Source organism: Capricornis sumatraensis, chromosome 5 (genome assembly GCF_032405125.1).
Source record: "Capricornis sumatraensis isolate serow.1 chromosome 5, serow.2, whole genome shotgun sequence".
Lineage (NCBI taxonomy): Eukaryota > Metazoa > Chordata > Mammalia > Artiodactyla > Bovidae > Capricornis > Capricornis sumatraensis.
This window is the reverse complement of record NC_091073.1, coordinates 49,547,823-49,566,474: the sequence shown is the minus strand read 5'-3', so window position 1 is coordinate 49,566,474 and position 18,652 is coordinate 49,547,823. Positions and strand designations below refer to the sequence as shown.

General features: G+C 36.0%; 1 protein-coding gene across 2 annotated transcripts in view; it reads left to right on the top strand.

The window, feature by feature from the left end:
• The window catches only part of RELN (reelin), a 536,845-nt gene that overhangs the window by 499,083 nt on the left and 19,110 nt on the right, over nt 1-18,652 (top strand). For both annotated transcript variants that reach the window (XM_068972809.1, XM_068972810.1), the window contains exons 49-57: nt 78-271; nt 3,476-3,732; nt 6,881-7,035; nt 8,764-8,978; nt 11,130-11,307; nt 13,834-14,009; nt 14,160-14,266; nt 15,357-15,599; nt 16,183-16,358. In XM_068972809.1, coding sequence (XP_068828910.1) covers nt 78-271; nt 3,476-3,732; nt 6,881-7,035; nt 8,764-8,978; nt 11,130-11,307; nt 13,834-14,009; nt 14,160-14,266; nt 15,357-15,599; nt 16,183-16,358 — 1,701 coding nt within the window. The remainder of the gene's footprint in view (nt 1-77; nt 272-3,475; nt 3,733-6,880; nt 7,036-8,763; nt 8,979-11,129; nt 11,308-13,833; nt 14,010-14,159; nt 14,267-15,356; nt 15,600-16,182; nt 16,359-18,652) is intronic.

Below are 18,652 nucleotides of genomic sequence, written 5' to 3'. Positions count from 1 at the left end.
AAGGGTGGAAGCCAGAGAACACCTGGAACCTGTCATGACTATTCCTTATCACCGTATCGTTGCACTCTGCTTCTTAGGGCTGCAGTCGGCTATTGGTCACCGTGGATCTAAACCTCACAAATGCTGAGTTTATCCAGTTTTACTTCATGTATGGATGCCTGATCACACCAAACAACCGTAACCAAGGTGTTCTTTTAGAATACTCTGTCAATGGAGGCATTACCTGGAACCTACTAATGGAAATTTTCTATGACCAGTACAGTAAACCTGGGTTTGTATTCTGTTTTATCTCCAATAACTAGTATGTTGAGCAACATTGCTTGATAAGACCTGCCAGGAATCTGTCACAGGGACCACGGGGAGACCTGAACCACACTCACCACCACTAGAGGATGCCTCTGAGACAAACTTGAGGATAAGGTTTCTGAGCTGGATAAACAACTGGTTTGGGTTTTTTTATTTCAAGAACAACTAGTTTGTAAATTTTCAAATAGATAAATACACAATCACAATGCCAGTAATGAATAGACCCACTACAAAAAACCATATAAATTAATGAATATATAATTAAGTTCAATAACATTTTGGGAAAATGGAAACAAAAAACCAGTTTGTTTGTTCACATAGTGTTCACTCCATTTTAGGGACTTAGAGGCTAGAAAATAAACACATTGTCTTCTCCAAAATAAACACAATAAAATGTAAATATCCTTAAGAAGCCTAGAGTCTATTTTTACATTTCTTACTGAAAAATCCTGAATAAACACAATGTATCTGTCATTTTTAAGAATATATTCTCGAAGGGCAAAAATACAATGTGACCAATTAGAAAAGCCAAAAGGTTTGTAAAAAGGAAAAGAACATTTAATAAAGTAGTAGAAGGAGAAGAATATGCAAGAGAAGGATGAGAGGAGAGAAAGAGAAGGTTGGAGGAAAGATGAAAGAAGATATGGGAAGAGAAGGGAGAGGAGGAACGATTGTGGCCCAAATAAGAGACAGAATAAAATGAGAAACATAGATAATCCCTCAGTGCATGGCAAGCCAGATACCAGCTAAAAATTAGGCAAAATAAAAGTAATCAAGAATCTTGTAAATGATCATTGAGATTCAATGTATCAGTCAAGAACAGGTTCAGCTGTGAATTACAGAAAACCTAAAATAATTTGGAAGTTTTTTTTCCTTCTCTTAATGTAAGTTAGATCCAGAAGGAAGCTGCCCAGAGCTGCCCCAGTGGCTTCACCAGGACTAGAGACCCAGGTTTCTGCGAGCTGGTACTTCTGCCACTTCTGCCACTCTACACTTGACCTACACATCATGGTCCAAAAGAACCCACATTCCAGCTCACAGGCAAAAGGATGGGACAAGAGCAGTGTGCTGTCTCTCTTTAAAGACACTTTCTAACACTTGCCTAAACTTCCTTTCACATTCCAATAGCCAGAACTTTGTTAGAGCGACACACCCAGATGCAAGGAAGTCTGGACATGTTATCTTTATTCTGGGTGACTATTTGCCTCACTAAGAAGATGGGTTCCTAACATGAAGGGAGAATGGGAATATGGCAATTGAGGAAATGCCAGCAGTCTCTGCCATAAACAAACATTTTTAAATCCTACATATGCATTAAAGTTGGACACCAATAAAGGATTCCAAATGAAACTAAGTGGTACACATTGTAATAGTGCAAAAAAAACTGTGCTCACCTATTAGTAGAAGATGGTAGATGAGCCAAGTAAACTATTTATGAAGAAAGTTATAATGTGTCTCATGTATGAGCCTCTGAACACTTAAACAACATAATATACAGAGAGAAGTTATGTTTCTATAGGGTAAAAGCATAACTTTCCAATCCACTTTAGTTCTCTGAAGGAGAAACAAATTCACCAAGGAGGAACAGTGGTCATAATTTATTTACACTTTCAGCAGCCTTAGATAAATTTCCACTCCAAAGGTTTTTAAAATGTGGTCAAGGATTTTTCAGGAAAGAAAAATAAGAAAGTCATTGCTCTGGGTAAAGCTGTGTGATTGTGTGTCCTTCCAGGAATGGATAGATTTCTGATATTACTTACTACTTTCTAAAATTTTAATTAAACATGCCAATTTAGTGGATAAAAATTATAAAAAGATCTTACAAGGTGAGCATACAAAAAAAAAAGAGGAAAGAGAAGGGCACACGTGAGCTTCAAAACTGAGATGCATGAGAAAATGAACTTCGAAAAAGATTGTTTACCTAAAGACTCATAGGACTTCCCTGGTGGCTCAGACGGTAAAGTGTCTGTCTACAATGCGGGAGACCCAGGTTCCAACCCTGGGTTGGGAAGATCCCCTGGAGAAGGAAATGGCAATCCACTCCAGTACTATTGCCTGGAAAATCCCATGGATAGAGGAACCTGGTAGGCTATAGTCCATGGAGTCACAAAGAGTCGGACACGACTGAGCGACTTCACTTTCACTTTCAAAGACTCAGTCTCCAAACTGCCGGTTACTACACAGGTGAGGGTCTAAGATTCACAGTCTACACTTTCCTTCCCTAGGACCAAGCTCCACTGAGCTGTTGTAACCCAAAGTGTATGCAAAATGGTGGACATGACCTAAAAAATGTATTTAAATTTCAAGTACTAGAAATTCAACTAACAACATAGTAGCCTTGAATAGATTTTGATTGATCTAGAATACTAGAATTCTAGAATACTACCTAGAATACTACCTACTGTTCTGGTCATTATACTTTAATGAAGACGTAAAGAGAGAAAAAGGAGTAAAAGAATCAAGAAGGAGATACTGTGTAAGCAAAACTAAAATAACTAAACCTCTTCAGTGTGAAAGATGAAAACCAAGGGGTCATTTTGAAGCTCTTAGCTTACAGGTTCTTCCCAGGATGAACTGAGGCTTGTTGGCCCTGTCCTGTATACGTGCTAATACTAAGAGGCAGCCTTGGACTGTAAAGGGAGTTAGATTGGCATGGATTAAAAAGCTGAGACTTTACTGCTGCCTCTTGCTTCTCCTGCATTGACAGGTGGATTCTTTACCATTGTGCCTCCAGGGTGAACTCTGCAGTTTTCTGTTTGCCTAGGCGTCCTTCAGATCAGGAGGCATAGGGTATATGCACTTTGGTAGACATAAACCAATATTGACTTAAGAGATGCATGTTTGATTCCTGGGTTGGGAAGATCCCTTGCAAGACGGCATGGCAACCCACTCCAGTATTCTTGCCTGGAGAATCCCATGGACAGAGAAGCCTGGCGGGCTATGGTCCATGAGATCACAGAGTCAGATACTAACAAAGCAACTTAGCACACACACACACGAGACCATAAAATCAAGACAACTTATCATGATTTTTAAAAATTATTTTAGCTAAAGTCCTCTCCTCATCTCCTAAGTGATGTGTAATGTCTTATGTCTGGATGCACATCCTTTTCTCCCATGAGACATTTGACACGACTTTTCCCCACCCTCACCATCATTTATTCTTCAGATTCGTGAATATCCTTCTCCCTCCTGATGCTAAAGAGATTGCTACTCGCTTCCGCTGGTGGCAGCCAAGACACGATGGCCTGGACCAGAATGACTGGGCCATTGACAATGTCCTCATCTCAGGCTCTGCTGACCAGAGGACTGTCATGCTGGACACCTTCAGCAGTGCCCCGGTGCCCCAGCATGAGCGCTCACCTGCGGATGCCGGCCCTGTGGGGAGAATTGCTTTCGACATGTTTATGGAGGACAAAACTGCAGGTAAATTTTCAATGATGTTAAATGAAAATCCATTTGGGTCTTTTCCAAAAAATGGAATGTGGAACTTTTATACATTCTCAAGTGGTTACAGAAACAGTGAAGAGAGTGTTCCCATTTCCTCTCTCCAACTTCCTGGTTTTACATTGTGACGAAACCTTTTCTTTCTTTCAAGCCAGCAAGCTTGTTTTAATAAATAGCATTCTGTAGTTTTACTAATAGGGTAATTTTCTCTGAAAAAAATTTTGTTTCTACATTTCTTGTTTTTTATTTTGGTTAGAAAGCCAGCATTTTTTGGACATTTGTTTTACTCTCCAAGGACAAGGATTTTGTTTAGCTGTACATGCATTTGTGATGGCATTCCGTGTTTCAGAAATATCCAGGATCATTCTTGTTACTCTTCATTCTTAATAGGAGTATTGCAGTGGTCCTGGTGTACTGTCAAGGATCTCTCCATGCTATTCTTATTTTTAATGACTTGTTTTCATTTCATCACATTATTCTGGTCCCTTTTTTAAAGTGGTATATTATATTAAGTATGTGACTTTGTGATGCCACATATTTGGTTTTACTGCACAAAACCTGAAATGGTATTTTCAGGTAAAGTATTAATGTTTAATTACATGTATTGTATCAATACTGCAATTCTTGTGGAATAGATAGACTATACCACTATAGATTCATCAGACAGTGAGATTATGCCATACCCAACTCTGCGTTAGAATCTTACGGAGAAAGAAGGATCTGGATGTATTTTGCAGTAATGAGACTGATAAGAACCTTACAGAGGAATGAAATCTGTGCTGAAGACAGTTGAAATGTGGGGAATTTTAGTAACTTAAAATACTTAATTATTAATGTTTTAAGGTAAAAGCAATACATGTTCAAAGTGTGAAATTAAGAAAATACAGAAAATCATGAAAATGAAAATCACCCAGAGGATAACCATCATCAATATTTTGATTTTTTTAGAGTCTTTTTTCTGTGCCTTTATATAATCATATTTTAAACTAAATTAGAATCTTATTTATATTTTGTAGCCTGCTTGTTTCATTTAGAATTAAATCCTTATCATTTCCTCTTGTCCTTGTTTCTTTGAAAATATAATTTTAATAGCTATATAGTATTCCATTATAATTTTATCATCTTAACATTGAATTTTTAGATTATTCTTATTAATTCATTGATAAGTATTTCACATGGACAATGATATAATTGCAAATATTTAATGAAAATCACCCTTTTAAATTGAAAAAGCTTGAAATGTTCTTCACCACTATCAAGTAGTCTAACTCTTTCAAGAAGATTACTGAGTAGACTTATATAAATCTGATTTGGAACTTTGCTAAATTGCTCATTTGTTTTCCCTATGTAATGGTTTACGTGAGTTTATGATCAGAGAATAATTTAAGTGCAACTTCTGTACAAATAAAAGCAAATGCATGTTTTTTCAAGTACTGTAAATGCTGATTTTAATTTTAGACTGATTTGTGATGTACAATTAAGTTCGTGCTTGTCTTGCAAAGACAGTGCTCCTAAAAAGTGTAATATCTACTTACAGAAGTAGTTTATGACACTGTAGAACAGATTAGTGTTAGTTGATTAATGTAAGCCCTTTTTCAAGATTGCAGCATTCTAGTATATAATAAAATATATACCAGAGAATAAACTCAGGATATTGTTATTGGAATTCAGATTTCTGTGCCTTTTGATCTTGAGTCCTATACCTCTGCTGTAGGACTAAATGTAACTCCTAATCCAATGGAGTGAAAACTAACAGATAATCGCATTATGGTAGCCATTTGAGTCCTGGAGATAAATATGCTTGTTCTACAGGCATATGTTAAGCTTAGACAAAATTAAAAGAACACAACACTGGTAAAGGCTGGATTCCAATTAAACTGTTTGGTCTCTTCTCTTCTGAGGCCATCCAACTCTTTGCACAGTAACCCAGGCTTCCAGTTGTACCTGTTCATCTTCACTGTGAATGCTGGAGCTAACCAGGAAACTGCCAGAAAAAAGTTGGGCCTGTGAAATCAAAATGTATCATGAATTAGATGAAATGTATAGATATGTTTAATTTCTAACCTTTCTGGGATAAAATCATGAAGTTAAGGCATCCCTTCCAAAAGAGAAAGCAAATTGTGAGGGACATGAATGTGTGGTATGCATGTGTGTGTGTGTGTGCGCGCGCGCGCACACACGTGTTTGAGAGAGAGGCACAATAGGATTACTCTGCACTGATCAAGCAATAATCTTGCTGCTTAAATTTTCGTTAGACTCTTAGAAGCTTTTTTAAAAATCACTTTATTGAGGTATAATTGATGTACAAAAAGCTGTAGGTATTTAATGTAGACAACTTGATGAATTTGGATTTATGTATACACCTATGAAACCATCACAATAAAGGCCATAAATTTATCAATCATCTTCGAAAGTTTCCTCCTGCCCATCCTCTTTTATAATATTAATTTTTCTATTTTGGTAAGAGCACTTAACATTAATGTCTCTCAGTAAATTTTTAAGTACGCAATACAGAATTGTTAACTATAGCCCCCGTGTTGTACGATAGATTTCCAGAACTTATTCACCTTGCATTACTGAAACTTTGTGCCCTTTGACTGACAAGTCCCCTTTTCCCCTTCCACTATTCTACTTTCTGGTTATAAGAGTTTGGCTATTACAATTTTTTTCATTGCCCAGGAGACACTACCAAAATTTGAGTATAAATCGCTAACTCACTTCTCTATCACATTACTAAAAATCTTCCTCTTTCTTTAGATTTGGCCTAAAAAGTTAAACACCTGTCAGAAAACAAATAGATGTACATTTCCCTTTGTTTTTCATTTGTAACACATACAATACATTCTTTTTTCCTAAATGTAGACTTAACTAGTTTAGAAAAAAAAAAGAATGTATTGTATGTGTTACAAATGAAAAACAAACTAGTATTGGACACTTGATATATCTCAGTCTCTCAGTATCTATGTTCCTAAAATGATGTGCTTATATTAGTGTTTTGTCTGTAGATTGTATGTAATAAGAGAGAGTACTACTTAAAATAATTATCAATCTTACCTAAAGTAAAAATTTGCTTTAAAGTATGTTTGCCATAAATCTGTCATAAAATTTTTGTTTTTCTTTTTTTAAGTAAATGAGCACTGGCTATTCCATGATGATTGTACAGTAGAAAGATTCTGTGACTCCCCTGATGGTGTCATGATTTGTGGCAGTCACGATGGAAGAGAAGTATATGCGGTGACCCACGACCTGACCCCTACTGAAGGCTGGATCATGCAATTCAAGGTGAAAATGTTATAACCTTAACTATGTGTGTGTGCTAAGTCACTTCAATCACGTCCAACTCTTTGCAACCCCATGGACTGTAGCCCACCAGGCTCCTCTGTCCGTGGGGTTCTCCAGGCAAGAATACTGGAATGGGCTGCCATTATCCCTCCTTCTCCAGGTGAGCTTCCCGACCCAGGGATCAAACCTGCATCTCTTATGTCTCCTGCATTGGCAGGTGGGTTCTTTGCCACTAGGGACACCTAGGAAGTCCAGTGTGCAGCAATCCACTGTAATTCTTCAAGATCCATCTGTCTTCTTTACAGACCAGATAGGTGAGCTGAAAGGAGATGTGATAGAAATCACAAGCCCCATGACCTTAACTATATAAATAGCCATATACCAGTAATATAAAAAATTTTTTAAAATTGTAGAGACAATGATCATACAATCTTTTATTGACATATACGTTGAAAACTATTAACAAAATTTAATATTAATATACATCCCAAGTATATATAACTTAATGATTAAAAGTATTTTATTTTTGAACTATTTCAAGGTGAACTTGTGCTGTGTGTGTGCTTGGACACACTCAGTTGTGTCCAACTCTTTGCGACTCCATGGACTGTAGCCTGCCAGGCTCCTCTGTCCATGGGGATTCTCCAGACAAGAATACTAGAGTGCGTTGTCATGCCCTCCTCTAAGGGATCTTCCCAACCCAGGGATCAAACCCAGGTCTCCGACATTACAGGCAGATTCTTTATCATCTGAGCCACCAGGGAAGCCTGAGAATACTCGAGTGGGCAGCCTATCCCTTCTCCAGGGGATCTTCCAGACCCAGGAATTGAAGTGGGGTCACCTGCATTACAGGTGGATTCTTTACCAGCTGAGCTACCAAGGAAGCCCTAAGATGAACTTAAATAAGATTTAATGTGCTTCTGAGATTAAATATTAACAGAAAAAATATTGATAAGGAAATGTAGAAAACTGATTTCAATTCCCTGAGTTTAAATCATTATATGACATAGGCATTCTTTTCCTTTAAGAGAAGATTGTGGCTATATCTACTTTTTTAATAAAAATATTTCAGTGTTTCTGGAGAAAGAAAATTATAGAAAACAAAGGCATGATTAGCATCAATGCCAACATCAATTTTAGCTAAGATCTTATGTCAACCAACTTATTCTGTCTACCTCATTCCCACTGTATTAGCAACAAATGTTGCATTATGACTGTCTCCATCAACAAAGAATGCTGTGTCTTATCAAAAATACCCTCTGTAATTACTTCACTGCATCTTACTTGCAGTTGAAAGTGATTTATTGAGAGTCATAAATTGTATAACAAAACAGTAAACTTGGTAAAGCTGTTAGCAATCCTTCTTGGTCGAGCATTCTGCCAAACAGAAGTGCCAGACCATTAGCACAACAAACAACAATTTGTAAGAGTAGGCCCAGGCCTTCCAAGGCAATCTGCCAGCTATTGCAGAAGCACAGCTTTCAGCTTCTCTAAAACTCCCTGCACAATATATTTGGCACTTTCTATAATTTGTCACCTAGGGCAACCATGTCAACTCCACCATTCATCAGCTCAGCAAATAATGAACCTGAAAAGAAACGGATGTGTTGCAGTGTCTGTCAAATAATCAGCAGCTTTCTTACTTCCAAGTCCTTAGAGCATGCAATATGGTTTTAATACTTTAATACCTTAATAATCTTAATAATCTTGCATCTCTCTGTTTATTAGATCTCTGTTGGATGTAAAGTATCTGAAAAAGTCACCCAGAATCAAATTCATGTTCAGTACTCTACAGACTTTGGTGTGAGCTGGAATTATCTGGTTCCTCAGTGCTTACCTGCAGATGCAAAATGCTCTGGAAGCGTTTCTCAACCATCTGTATTCTTTCCAACTAAAGGATGGAAAAGGATCACCTACCCACTTCCTGAAAGCTTAGTTGGAAAGTAAGTAGAAAATTAAACCCTGGTTCTTAGCATTCATAAGTGGGTTTAGACACTGTGGTCAGACTGAAAGTACTGTGTAATTGTCAGTAAAATGCTCTCTTCCTCCCTAACTCTAAAGTTTACTCATTAGTGACCTCCATGATGAACTAATTTAAGGAGACCTCAAGATGTAATCCTCAGACTTGTCAAGATAGGCCCTGACAAGCTCTTCCATTTTCCATACCTCACTATTGCTCTGTGAGCAATAGTGATGGCCTTGGAGCCAATTGAAAAGGTATATGTTACCTTATGGACCTTGTAAATTGTGCTTTCCACATTGGTCCCTTGTCAATCCATGATAGATGGAGCCAAGAGAAAACCTAACTTATCATGCTCTTAATACTTGTACAAATCCTAATTCTCCATGCTGTTTGTACAAATGTAGTTTGTAGGTTTCATATTTTTTCTTATCAAAGTATGTTCTGCACCTGCAGTGGAAAGTAATTAGCCTAGACAATAGTGAGCCAAGATGATTAAACTGTTTTCTGAAAAGTATGTGGATAAGTTAATTTAGGCAATTACAAAAAAAAATTCTCTTCAACTGTAAAATTAGGGGAAAAGATACATTAAATAAAATGATAGTTATACTTCCCCCATATGTCACAGTTTCTGGCTAAATGAAGAACCTTTTGTGAAACAGATTCGAGATATATGACAAGAACACATAGAGCCTTTGAATAAGGTACTTAAACAAGGCAAAAAAGTCCCATAGAGATTGTCTATTGCATGATCACTCACAGTTTTCTGAAACAAATCTAAAAAGCTTAGTCAGTTAACATGCTAGACAATAATCAGTATACTTTCAGCTGCAGGTAACAGAAAATTCCATTCAAATTAAAATTACATTTGGCTCAATTGAAAGTGAAATATATTTTCTGTATAATGGAAAAAATCCAAAGGTAAGTGGGCTGTAGGATTGGTTGGTTGACAAGGTCAACAGTGTCTTCAAGGACATTATTATTTCTTACTCTCTTACTCTTATTCTTTGCTCCACTGTCCACACATGGATGTCACACTCAGTCTTCAGACTAGTTTCCTTGGTGAACATAGATGTCTCCCAGAAAGCTGGACCACAGTGCATCCTTACCTATGTCCAATGGAAGAGAAAGAGAGTTGCTTTTGTTTCCAGCAAAGCTAGAGCAAGTACCTCTTTGCATCTCATTAGTACAAATTAGTTCAAGAATGTTCATTCCTTACTCCATCAACGGTTAGGGAAATTATATTATGATTCTCATATGACTCATCTAGGCTGAAGTGTGTGCTGGAGAGCCACCATACCCTCATTGCCTCATTTCCCCCTCTTGTTCTCACTCTCTTTTTTTATAGTGAGGTATATAATTTACAGTCAGTAAAATGAACACATTTTGATTGTTCCTCACGATTTCTTCACCTTGTATAATCCATGTAACCACCAGAAACAAGATACAGAATGTTTATATCTTCCCAGGATGTTCCCTCATGTACTTTGAACTCTTTCCACCAAAAAAGGGTAGAATATGTTAATATAAGGTTAATTATGACACTTCTATTTTCCCCAGAGGACAAAGAAGAGCAATGATAAAATTAAAATCTCAGGGAACTTTTCCTTTAATATAACCCTTCAAAATTATTTTCTAATTAGCATAGTTACTCTGAGAATATTGATTATCTTTAGGGGATTCAGAAGCTGCTGTTTCTCAACCACCTGAAGGCCGTGTGTATGCTGACAAGGCACTGTCAAAGGAGTTATTTACCTTCTGTACAATTTCAGAAATACAGTTAATCTAAATTGCATTGCAGCCACTGGACTCCAGTTCATAAGTTGATTTTTAATAGTTACAGATTTGTGTTTTAAAATGTTCCTTTTGCTTCATATAGAGGTTCCGCTGTATTTTCATTTTGTTTTACAAGTTTACTCACATATTTTAAAATGTAAGTTAAACTGGCTTTAAACTTACATTACTAGAAATAGAAAGATAATGATGGTCCAAAAACAGCTTTTATTAACCCATTTCATCTTGTCAGAATGGTTTAAATGTTCTTTCTCTTGAATACTGAATGTACATGCAGGAATATGGACCTGAATAAAGTTAACTTTTGTTCTTCACTCCTTTGCTCTTGTGTTGCCAATAGTCCAGTAAGGTTTCGGTTCTACCAGAAGCACTCAGATATGCAGTGGGCAATTGACAATTTCTACCTGGGCCCTGAATGCTTGGACAACTGCAGAGGCCATGGAGATTGCTTAAAGGAACAGTGCATCTGTGATCCAGGATACTCTGGGCCAAACTGCTACTTGACTCACACTCTAAAGGTAAAGTTAAAGCACCTGAAGAAAGCATGTACCCTCATTCCAGGTCGTGCATCAAGAGCCAACTTAACAGTTAAACTAATAATTTATAACCTTGTTCTTTGGGACTCCCAGTAAATAAATCCTTTGGACAGAATCTTAAATATATATATGTATATATATATATGTATGTGTATATATATATATATATATATATATATATATATATGGTTTATTAAATACAAGAATAGTAGGACCAAGTGCTAGTATGTTTTACCCACTTAATAATATAAACTAGTCTGTATGGATTAAAGAAAATACTCTGTTTTGGGGGGTTTTATAGAGCAGACTGTTAAAGTCAATATTAAACCTTCCTTAATTCACTTTTTTCAGTAGATACACTATTTAAATTAGGAGGATACTGTTGTTATGAAATAAAGCAAATAATATTGCTACATTATCACACACACAAAAAACAAGTTTTCAAAAAGGTGGAAACAGCACTAGAATTTTTGTTCAGGAAGTGTTGTGATTTGTTGACTGCTGAAATGTGGTTGCGTATTAAATAAGAATAGAGAGGTTAGTCTTGGAAATTTTAGCTATTATATCGTTATTTAATATGCAAAGTTGCTCAACACTGTTGCCATATATATATATATATATATATATAAATTCTGTTTCTGTGAATAAATATACTGTATTTATCTTACAATAACAGAAAAATGACTAAGTTAAAAAAAAGTACAAGTGATTGAAATTGAGTGTATAAGTGACAAACAGTGTAGATAAAACCTGTCATTTTGTGACTTCCTGGTGGTCCATTGGTTAAGAACATGTCTTCCAATGCAAGGGATGCAGTTTTGATCCCCGGTTAGGGAACTAAGATCCCACATGCCACAGGGCAACTACGCCATGCTCCACAATTACTAAGCCCATGCACTTCTACTAGAGAGAAGCCCCCGAGCTGCAACTAAGACCCAAGCAGCCAAAAATAAATACATGTTTTAAAAAACTGTGATTTTTTTCTACAATACTTCAACAACTTTGGAACTAATAGATTAAAAACACAAAATTGGAGCAATGCTCACTTGTATCTGAAGCTGTTAGTTTGTATGTTATCAAATGAGATTATGAGAAACATAGCTACAGGTAATAAATATTTTGATGTAGAGTCTTTAGTGAACATTTGAATTCCATTAGCATTCTTCAGTTGGATAAGAAATTGTAGAAGTCTATATTATGAACCCTGAATCAAATATTTCTAATGAGAGTTTAACATGATTGCCAAAGCATGTCTTCTGACTCTTGTGTTCTCACATATAAACCTCCAGTTATAAATTGCATTTATTTGCTAACATCAGTGAGGTGAAGTAAGGCTAACATGTTGACCACATGTCTTTAACTATAGAGTTGATTATGTTCCAAATTTGAAGAGGGTCTATCTAAATCATCTGAACCATACAATAAGATAGCAACTAAGACAGCCTACCTAAGAAGTGAAAAGGTATATAGTTTTTCTGTAAACAGCTACTACAGTTGCAACTATAACATATTGTTTTCATGACATATTTCTATCACTAAAAAAATAAAAAGAAAAATGAAAAAAAAACTGCCTCAACCTAATGCAAAACTGTATTATGGACAAAAAGAATGTCCTCTGGACAAAATGAATAGAAAATCAAGAGCTTGACTATGATGTGAGGAAATGAAATAATTGAACATAAAATTAGCCATAATGAACCCTAATATTTTATTTATCTATTCTGTTTTGGAAATAGACTGTTCCTGGTTGGTGGTCCTTTTTAGTCAAAAGGATAAACTGGAGACTCAGGGGAAATATTTTATTCTATATTTTGAGTTCTTCTCCCTATCATCCTGAATCTTGGCCCTGACAAACATGTGAAAAGTCCTTTAAATTGCCTTCCAAGATTGTTTTCTTTTGACTTCATACAGAAAGGTTTGGTTTCAAGTGTCCCTGCCTAACCAAACAAGACATTTTAAGTTTGTTCTGTGTTGGAAGCTGAAGGGTCCTGGGTTCCTGAAATAGTCTCCAAGGTGCAGGGAGTGGAGGGGGCACATATTTCCAAGGAGAATAAGACAATCATTCAGGGAATACTGGGACAGGGCGAAGTGCTAAAAAATCTGTTTTATCTCATTCCTTTAATTTTTAAAAAATTTTGTTCCTATTTCATAATATCATAATAAATTACAAGAGTACTTTCCATAATATATAAATAAATATTTTGAGAGTATATGCCTAAGTAAGTTTTTACTAAACTCAGCTTTACAATTGTTCTATTTTAAGATTCTTTCTAGATTTTAAATTCCAGTAATTAAGCATTATTTAAGCAGTTTAAATGATCATCAATAGATGATGGACAAGAATGTTGTGGACGTATTGTGTTGGGTTTCTTTTAATATCTTTCAGAAAAACATTTGAAATCAACTCTTAATTTTTAAGCCAAGATGTAACTTTGTATTGTCTTAGCTATTCCATAATTATTCTTTGAAGTTTTTACTTTTAAACGCATACCACTTACTTTTTTCCAGACTTTTCTGAAGGAACGCTTTGACAGTGAAGAAATCAAGCCTGATTTATGGATGTCCTTGGAAGGTGGAAGTACTTGTACTGAGTGTGGGATTCTTGCAGAGGACACTGCACTCTATTTTGGGGGATCCACAGTGAGACAAGCTATTACTCAAGATTTGGATCTCAGAGGGGCAAAGTAAGTCAATTTTTTTGTTATCTTTTGTTACAACTTAGCAAATTGGCCCCCAAACAAGAACACACCTATGAAAGAAGTTGTTATCCAGGGCTTGAGTAGATAATTTGTTCTAACTGTCTGTTCTGATGGCTAATTTGTGCTTGCATTCAGATTCCTGCAGTACTGGGGGCGCATTGGTAGTGAGAACAACATGACCTCCTGCCATCGGCCCATCTGCCGGAAGGAAGGCGTGCTGTTGGACTACTCTACAGACGGAGGCACGTTTCAGGGGTGAAAGCCATGCCTTGCAGCGGATTCCCAAATTCCAGCCATTGCCCCTCAGAAAAGTCTCTGCAAAGCTTTGCTGACATGGCAATGCAAACAGTGAAAGTCACAAAGAGAAAGCTGGAGACCTTGGTTGCATTCCAGCCATTACACATTCTATATTTGTAACTTCTGTATTGTACAAAATCTACCCAAAAAGGGAAAAGAGAGAAATCACATTTTAAAAAAACTCCAAGCTTATGAGTAAAGACAATAATCACGAAGCATAGCTGAAGCTTGATTATAAATGATACAATTAAGAAATAAATTTTTGCATAGTCTTCCAAGTAAAAGATAATTTTAAAAACATTTTAAAGTGTTTTAAAAAGCTTTTGTGTGAACAAGCATATAATAAATGGTATAGAAAATCTATAAGAAAGCATTAGTAGTTGTGGAAAACTATAGTCAATTTGTGAGTCTGTCACACACTATTTTAACAAGATTTTGTTTCCTTATTTTGAAGTAGCTAGAACCAGACGAGTAGTACCATGAGGTCTTTAGAAAATCAGCATTAGGGGATAGGTATCATTCTTAATAACTGGCAGATAAATAGATGACCCTACCTTTAAAGTATTTTAGGAATTCAAAGGTGTTTTCTTAAGTAATTTAAACATTCCACCTACTGTCTTATCAGTTGATTAGAGAAGCTTCATATTCATCCAACAAATCACAAATTGCGTAGAATTATAATCACTATATTTTAAAATACTAGGAGTATCTTATCTAGAAAGATTTAAAACATGGGTGTTTCTCATTATTTAAGAGAAATAATGCATATAGGAATCAAGAACAAAACTTTAGAAGCAGAAAATATTTAATTTTTACCTCAGTATTTTTATTTTTGCCCAAGTATTTCTAAATACCCTTCCCCTTATATCATCACTCTCATTTTGAAACAGTGTGTGAATACTTACATTAAAGTCAGTGAAATCACTTCTCATTATCTGGCTGAATATCTTTGGAGAACTTGCAGTAACTGCAATATATTGGTGGTTTGTTGTGTTTTTTCCAGTATGTTACTATGTTGGTATATTTGTTTTATAGGAATTACTTGGACTTTGCTCCATGAGATGGATTATCAGAAATACATTTCAGTCAGACATGACTATATACTTCTTCCCGAGGAGGCTCTTACCAACACAACTCGACTCCGCTGGTGGCAGCCTTTTGTGATCAGCAATGGACTTGTGGTCTCCGGGGTAGAGCGTGCTCAGTGGGCACTAGACAACATTTTGATTGGTGGAGCGGAAATCAATCCCAGTCAGCTGGTTGACACTTTTGATGATGGTAAGGAACAAGACATTGAGCAGTCTTCCCTGTGTATCTTTTGTTTGCTTATGTCTTTACATGAATTACTACATGAAAAGCATTTAGATGAGTGTCTACCGTATAGTTACTCATCAACGAATGTTAGCTCTTATTTTGCCTAATAGTTTATACATCTTCAAGATTGACTGCTTGTTGAAATGTCAACAAAGAATTTAATAAATCCCATTAAAGACAAAATGTCTTGCTCTAAATATAATTTGAAATTTCAGCAGCCCCAAATAATTTCAGTTTCTTTAAGAATTTCTATATGCAGAGATACATATTTTATTAGTTTGAAAGTATTCCAGGAAAAATCTTGCAATGGTAAAAGTTACCCAGACTAGCAATTATATTTTAAAAGTTGGATAATTGTTGTACTAGCATTTAATAATCTTTTCTAGATTTGATTGCTATATATATATATATAATACCAATTAAAGAAAATAAAAATCAATCTTAAAGGGTAAGCAAAGAGCTAGAGCATAGACTTCAAGTAGATCAACAATAAACAATTAATTTAAGAGAATAACATGCCATAATTACTTCCAATTTATCTTAACAGAAGGCACCTCCCATGAAGAAAACTGGAGTTTTTACCCTAATGCAGTGAGGACAGCAGGATTCTGTGGCAATCCATCCTTCCACCTCTATTGGCCAAATAAAAAGAAGGACAAGACTCACAATGCACTCTCCTCCAGAGAACTCATTATACAGCCAGGATATATGATGCAGTTTAAAGTAAGGGGAAGCGGCTCCTCCAGGCAGTCTGGTGTTACACTTGGGCGAGGGAGTATGGAGAGAAAGCTTATTTGAACAACTATAAGGAAATGATTGATTTCATTCATTATAAGAGACTTTATTTTATGAATAAAAGAAGTTATCTTTCACAAAAGCCTTTATCTTATAGGATTATTTGAACACAGATATACTGAGACATAGCAAGACATGCAACTGTATTATATCTCAGATATGTAATCTTGACTTCGCTTTTACAAACCTTGGAAATAAAAATCTCAAGTAGGTGCCTCTGTCTATCTCTTTCTTTGTCTCTATCCCTTTCTGTCTCTCTCTCCCACTAATTTCTCTACCACTTTCTCTTTATGCCTATTTCATACATCAAGCTTTGCTTCTTTATATGTCCTTTTTCATTATATCTTTCCATTTTTCTTTTCTCTCTGACTTCCAAACAGCAAACCTGTACATTAGCCCAATTGAAACCTCCCAAATCCTCAAAGATTTGAAAAGGACTCTCACTTCTTATTAATAAATGCATATTTTACTCATATAGAAAAATGAAAGAGAAGGCATAAGAGGTAATTAGTAGACAAATTAGAAAGATAAAGTACTATCGATTAATGTCTTATTGCATAAAACACTAAAAAGGGACATTACAGAAATGCAGTTTATTACTGGATCATTTTAGAGACAGATCAGTTGTTCTAATGCCCTTATTTAAAAAGATGTGCTACAATGACAGTTAACAGAAAGAATCCTTATTAGCATAAATAAAAATGTGTTTGTAGCTGGGAGAAGGGGGAAATGGGGAATTAATATGTATAGGGTTTCAGTTTTGTAAGAATTCCCAAGTTGAAGGAAAAAGGCAAATTTTCTGTTTTCCTCAGCTTTGTATTAAACTCTCCTTCAGAGACTGGAGGGTGAGGCAAGTCCCCCCAAATGCTACCACCCCTTCAGGACTATCCTTACCTTAGTGACATGAAAGACACTCAAAGCCACATCCAGTGTTACACTACCCCTAATTCCAAGCCACGTCCCTTAAGAGTGAAGGCTTTTCCTCCCCCAGGCCCGCATCACACTTATATTTTTGATTAAGTTGGTTGGGGCCTCCTCTTTCGTTGCTTCTGTCAACCCAGAAATGAAGAGACTGAAATTTTCTTCTCTAGCCAAGTCAGTTCCTTTTAAAAAAGAAAAAAAAAAAAAAACTTGTCCCCAGAAATTTAAGAATTAAAGTGTCACTAAATCTTCAACTTTAAAGTCACCATAGACTTTCTGAACACCACGTGCAGCACCTTTCACCCATTCCTCGCTTTTTCATTTTCTCTGTGCTATTTGGCACTCTTGTTCTTGTATTCTCCAGCTAGTGAAATTCTCTTTCCCCTCAGCTTCTGGGTTCTCTGCTGCCCCTCCTCTTACCTTCTTAATAGCTATGTCTATCTCCTTTTTGGCTCTTCTTCCCTCAACCCACTAAATATCAGCATTTCTTAGTACTTCTCCCAGGCTTTCCTCTCTTTTCATAGACATTCTCACTATTGAGAACTTCATTAATCCTCTGGCTTCAAGTATCATATCTTTAAGGGCAACTCCAAGATTTGCATATCCAACCTTGACTGGCTCATCAGCATTTAATTCAGTACTTTTAATTGCCTGTATACTTTTCTACACCTTTGAATTATTGGCATCTCAACTCAACATGTTGAATAGTGAACTTCCTATCTTCCCACTTCTGCTAACTCCTCTCTCTGATTTTCCTATTTCTCTTGATGGCATTGCCTCTTACTTATTCACCAGCTCTAAATTTTAATTTAGTCTTTGATTTATCATTTTTCACATCTAATTAGTTACTCCATCTTTTTAATTCTAATTCCCTGTATTCCTGACACCCATCCCATCTCTTCTCTTTGCACTGTTACCACCTTCATTCTGGCCCTTATTAAATCAGTAGTCCACTGAGTAGTCTTTTCCTGTCTAATCTCTCTCCACTTCACATGTCTTCAGCAGCACAGATTGATCCTTACAAAGCACAGCTTTGATACATCATTCCACTGCTCATTGATGAATTCTTTTCTTTTTTTAATTGAAATATATTTGACATATGGCAATGTGTAAATTTAAGTCATACAGCATGTTGATTTGATACATTTATATATTATAATACAGTTGCCACAATAGTGATAGTTAGCACCTGTATCATGTCACATAATTATTATTTCTGTTTGTAGTTGGAATAATTCAGCTCTCCAACTTCTGAAGAATTATTTTCTTACCCACTTAATCAGATTCAACCTCTCCTTCCT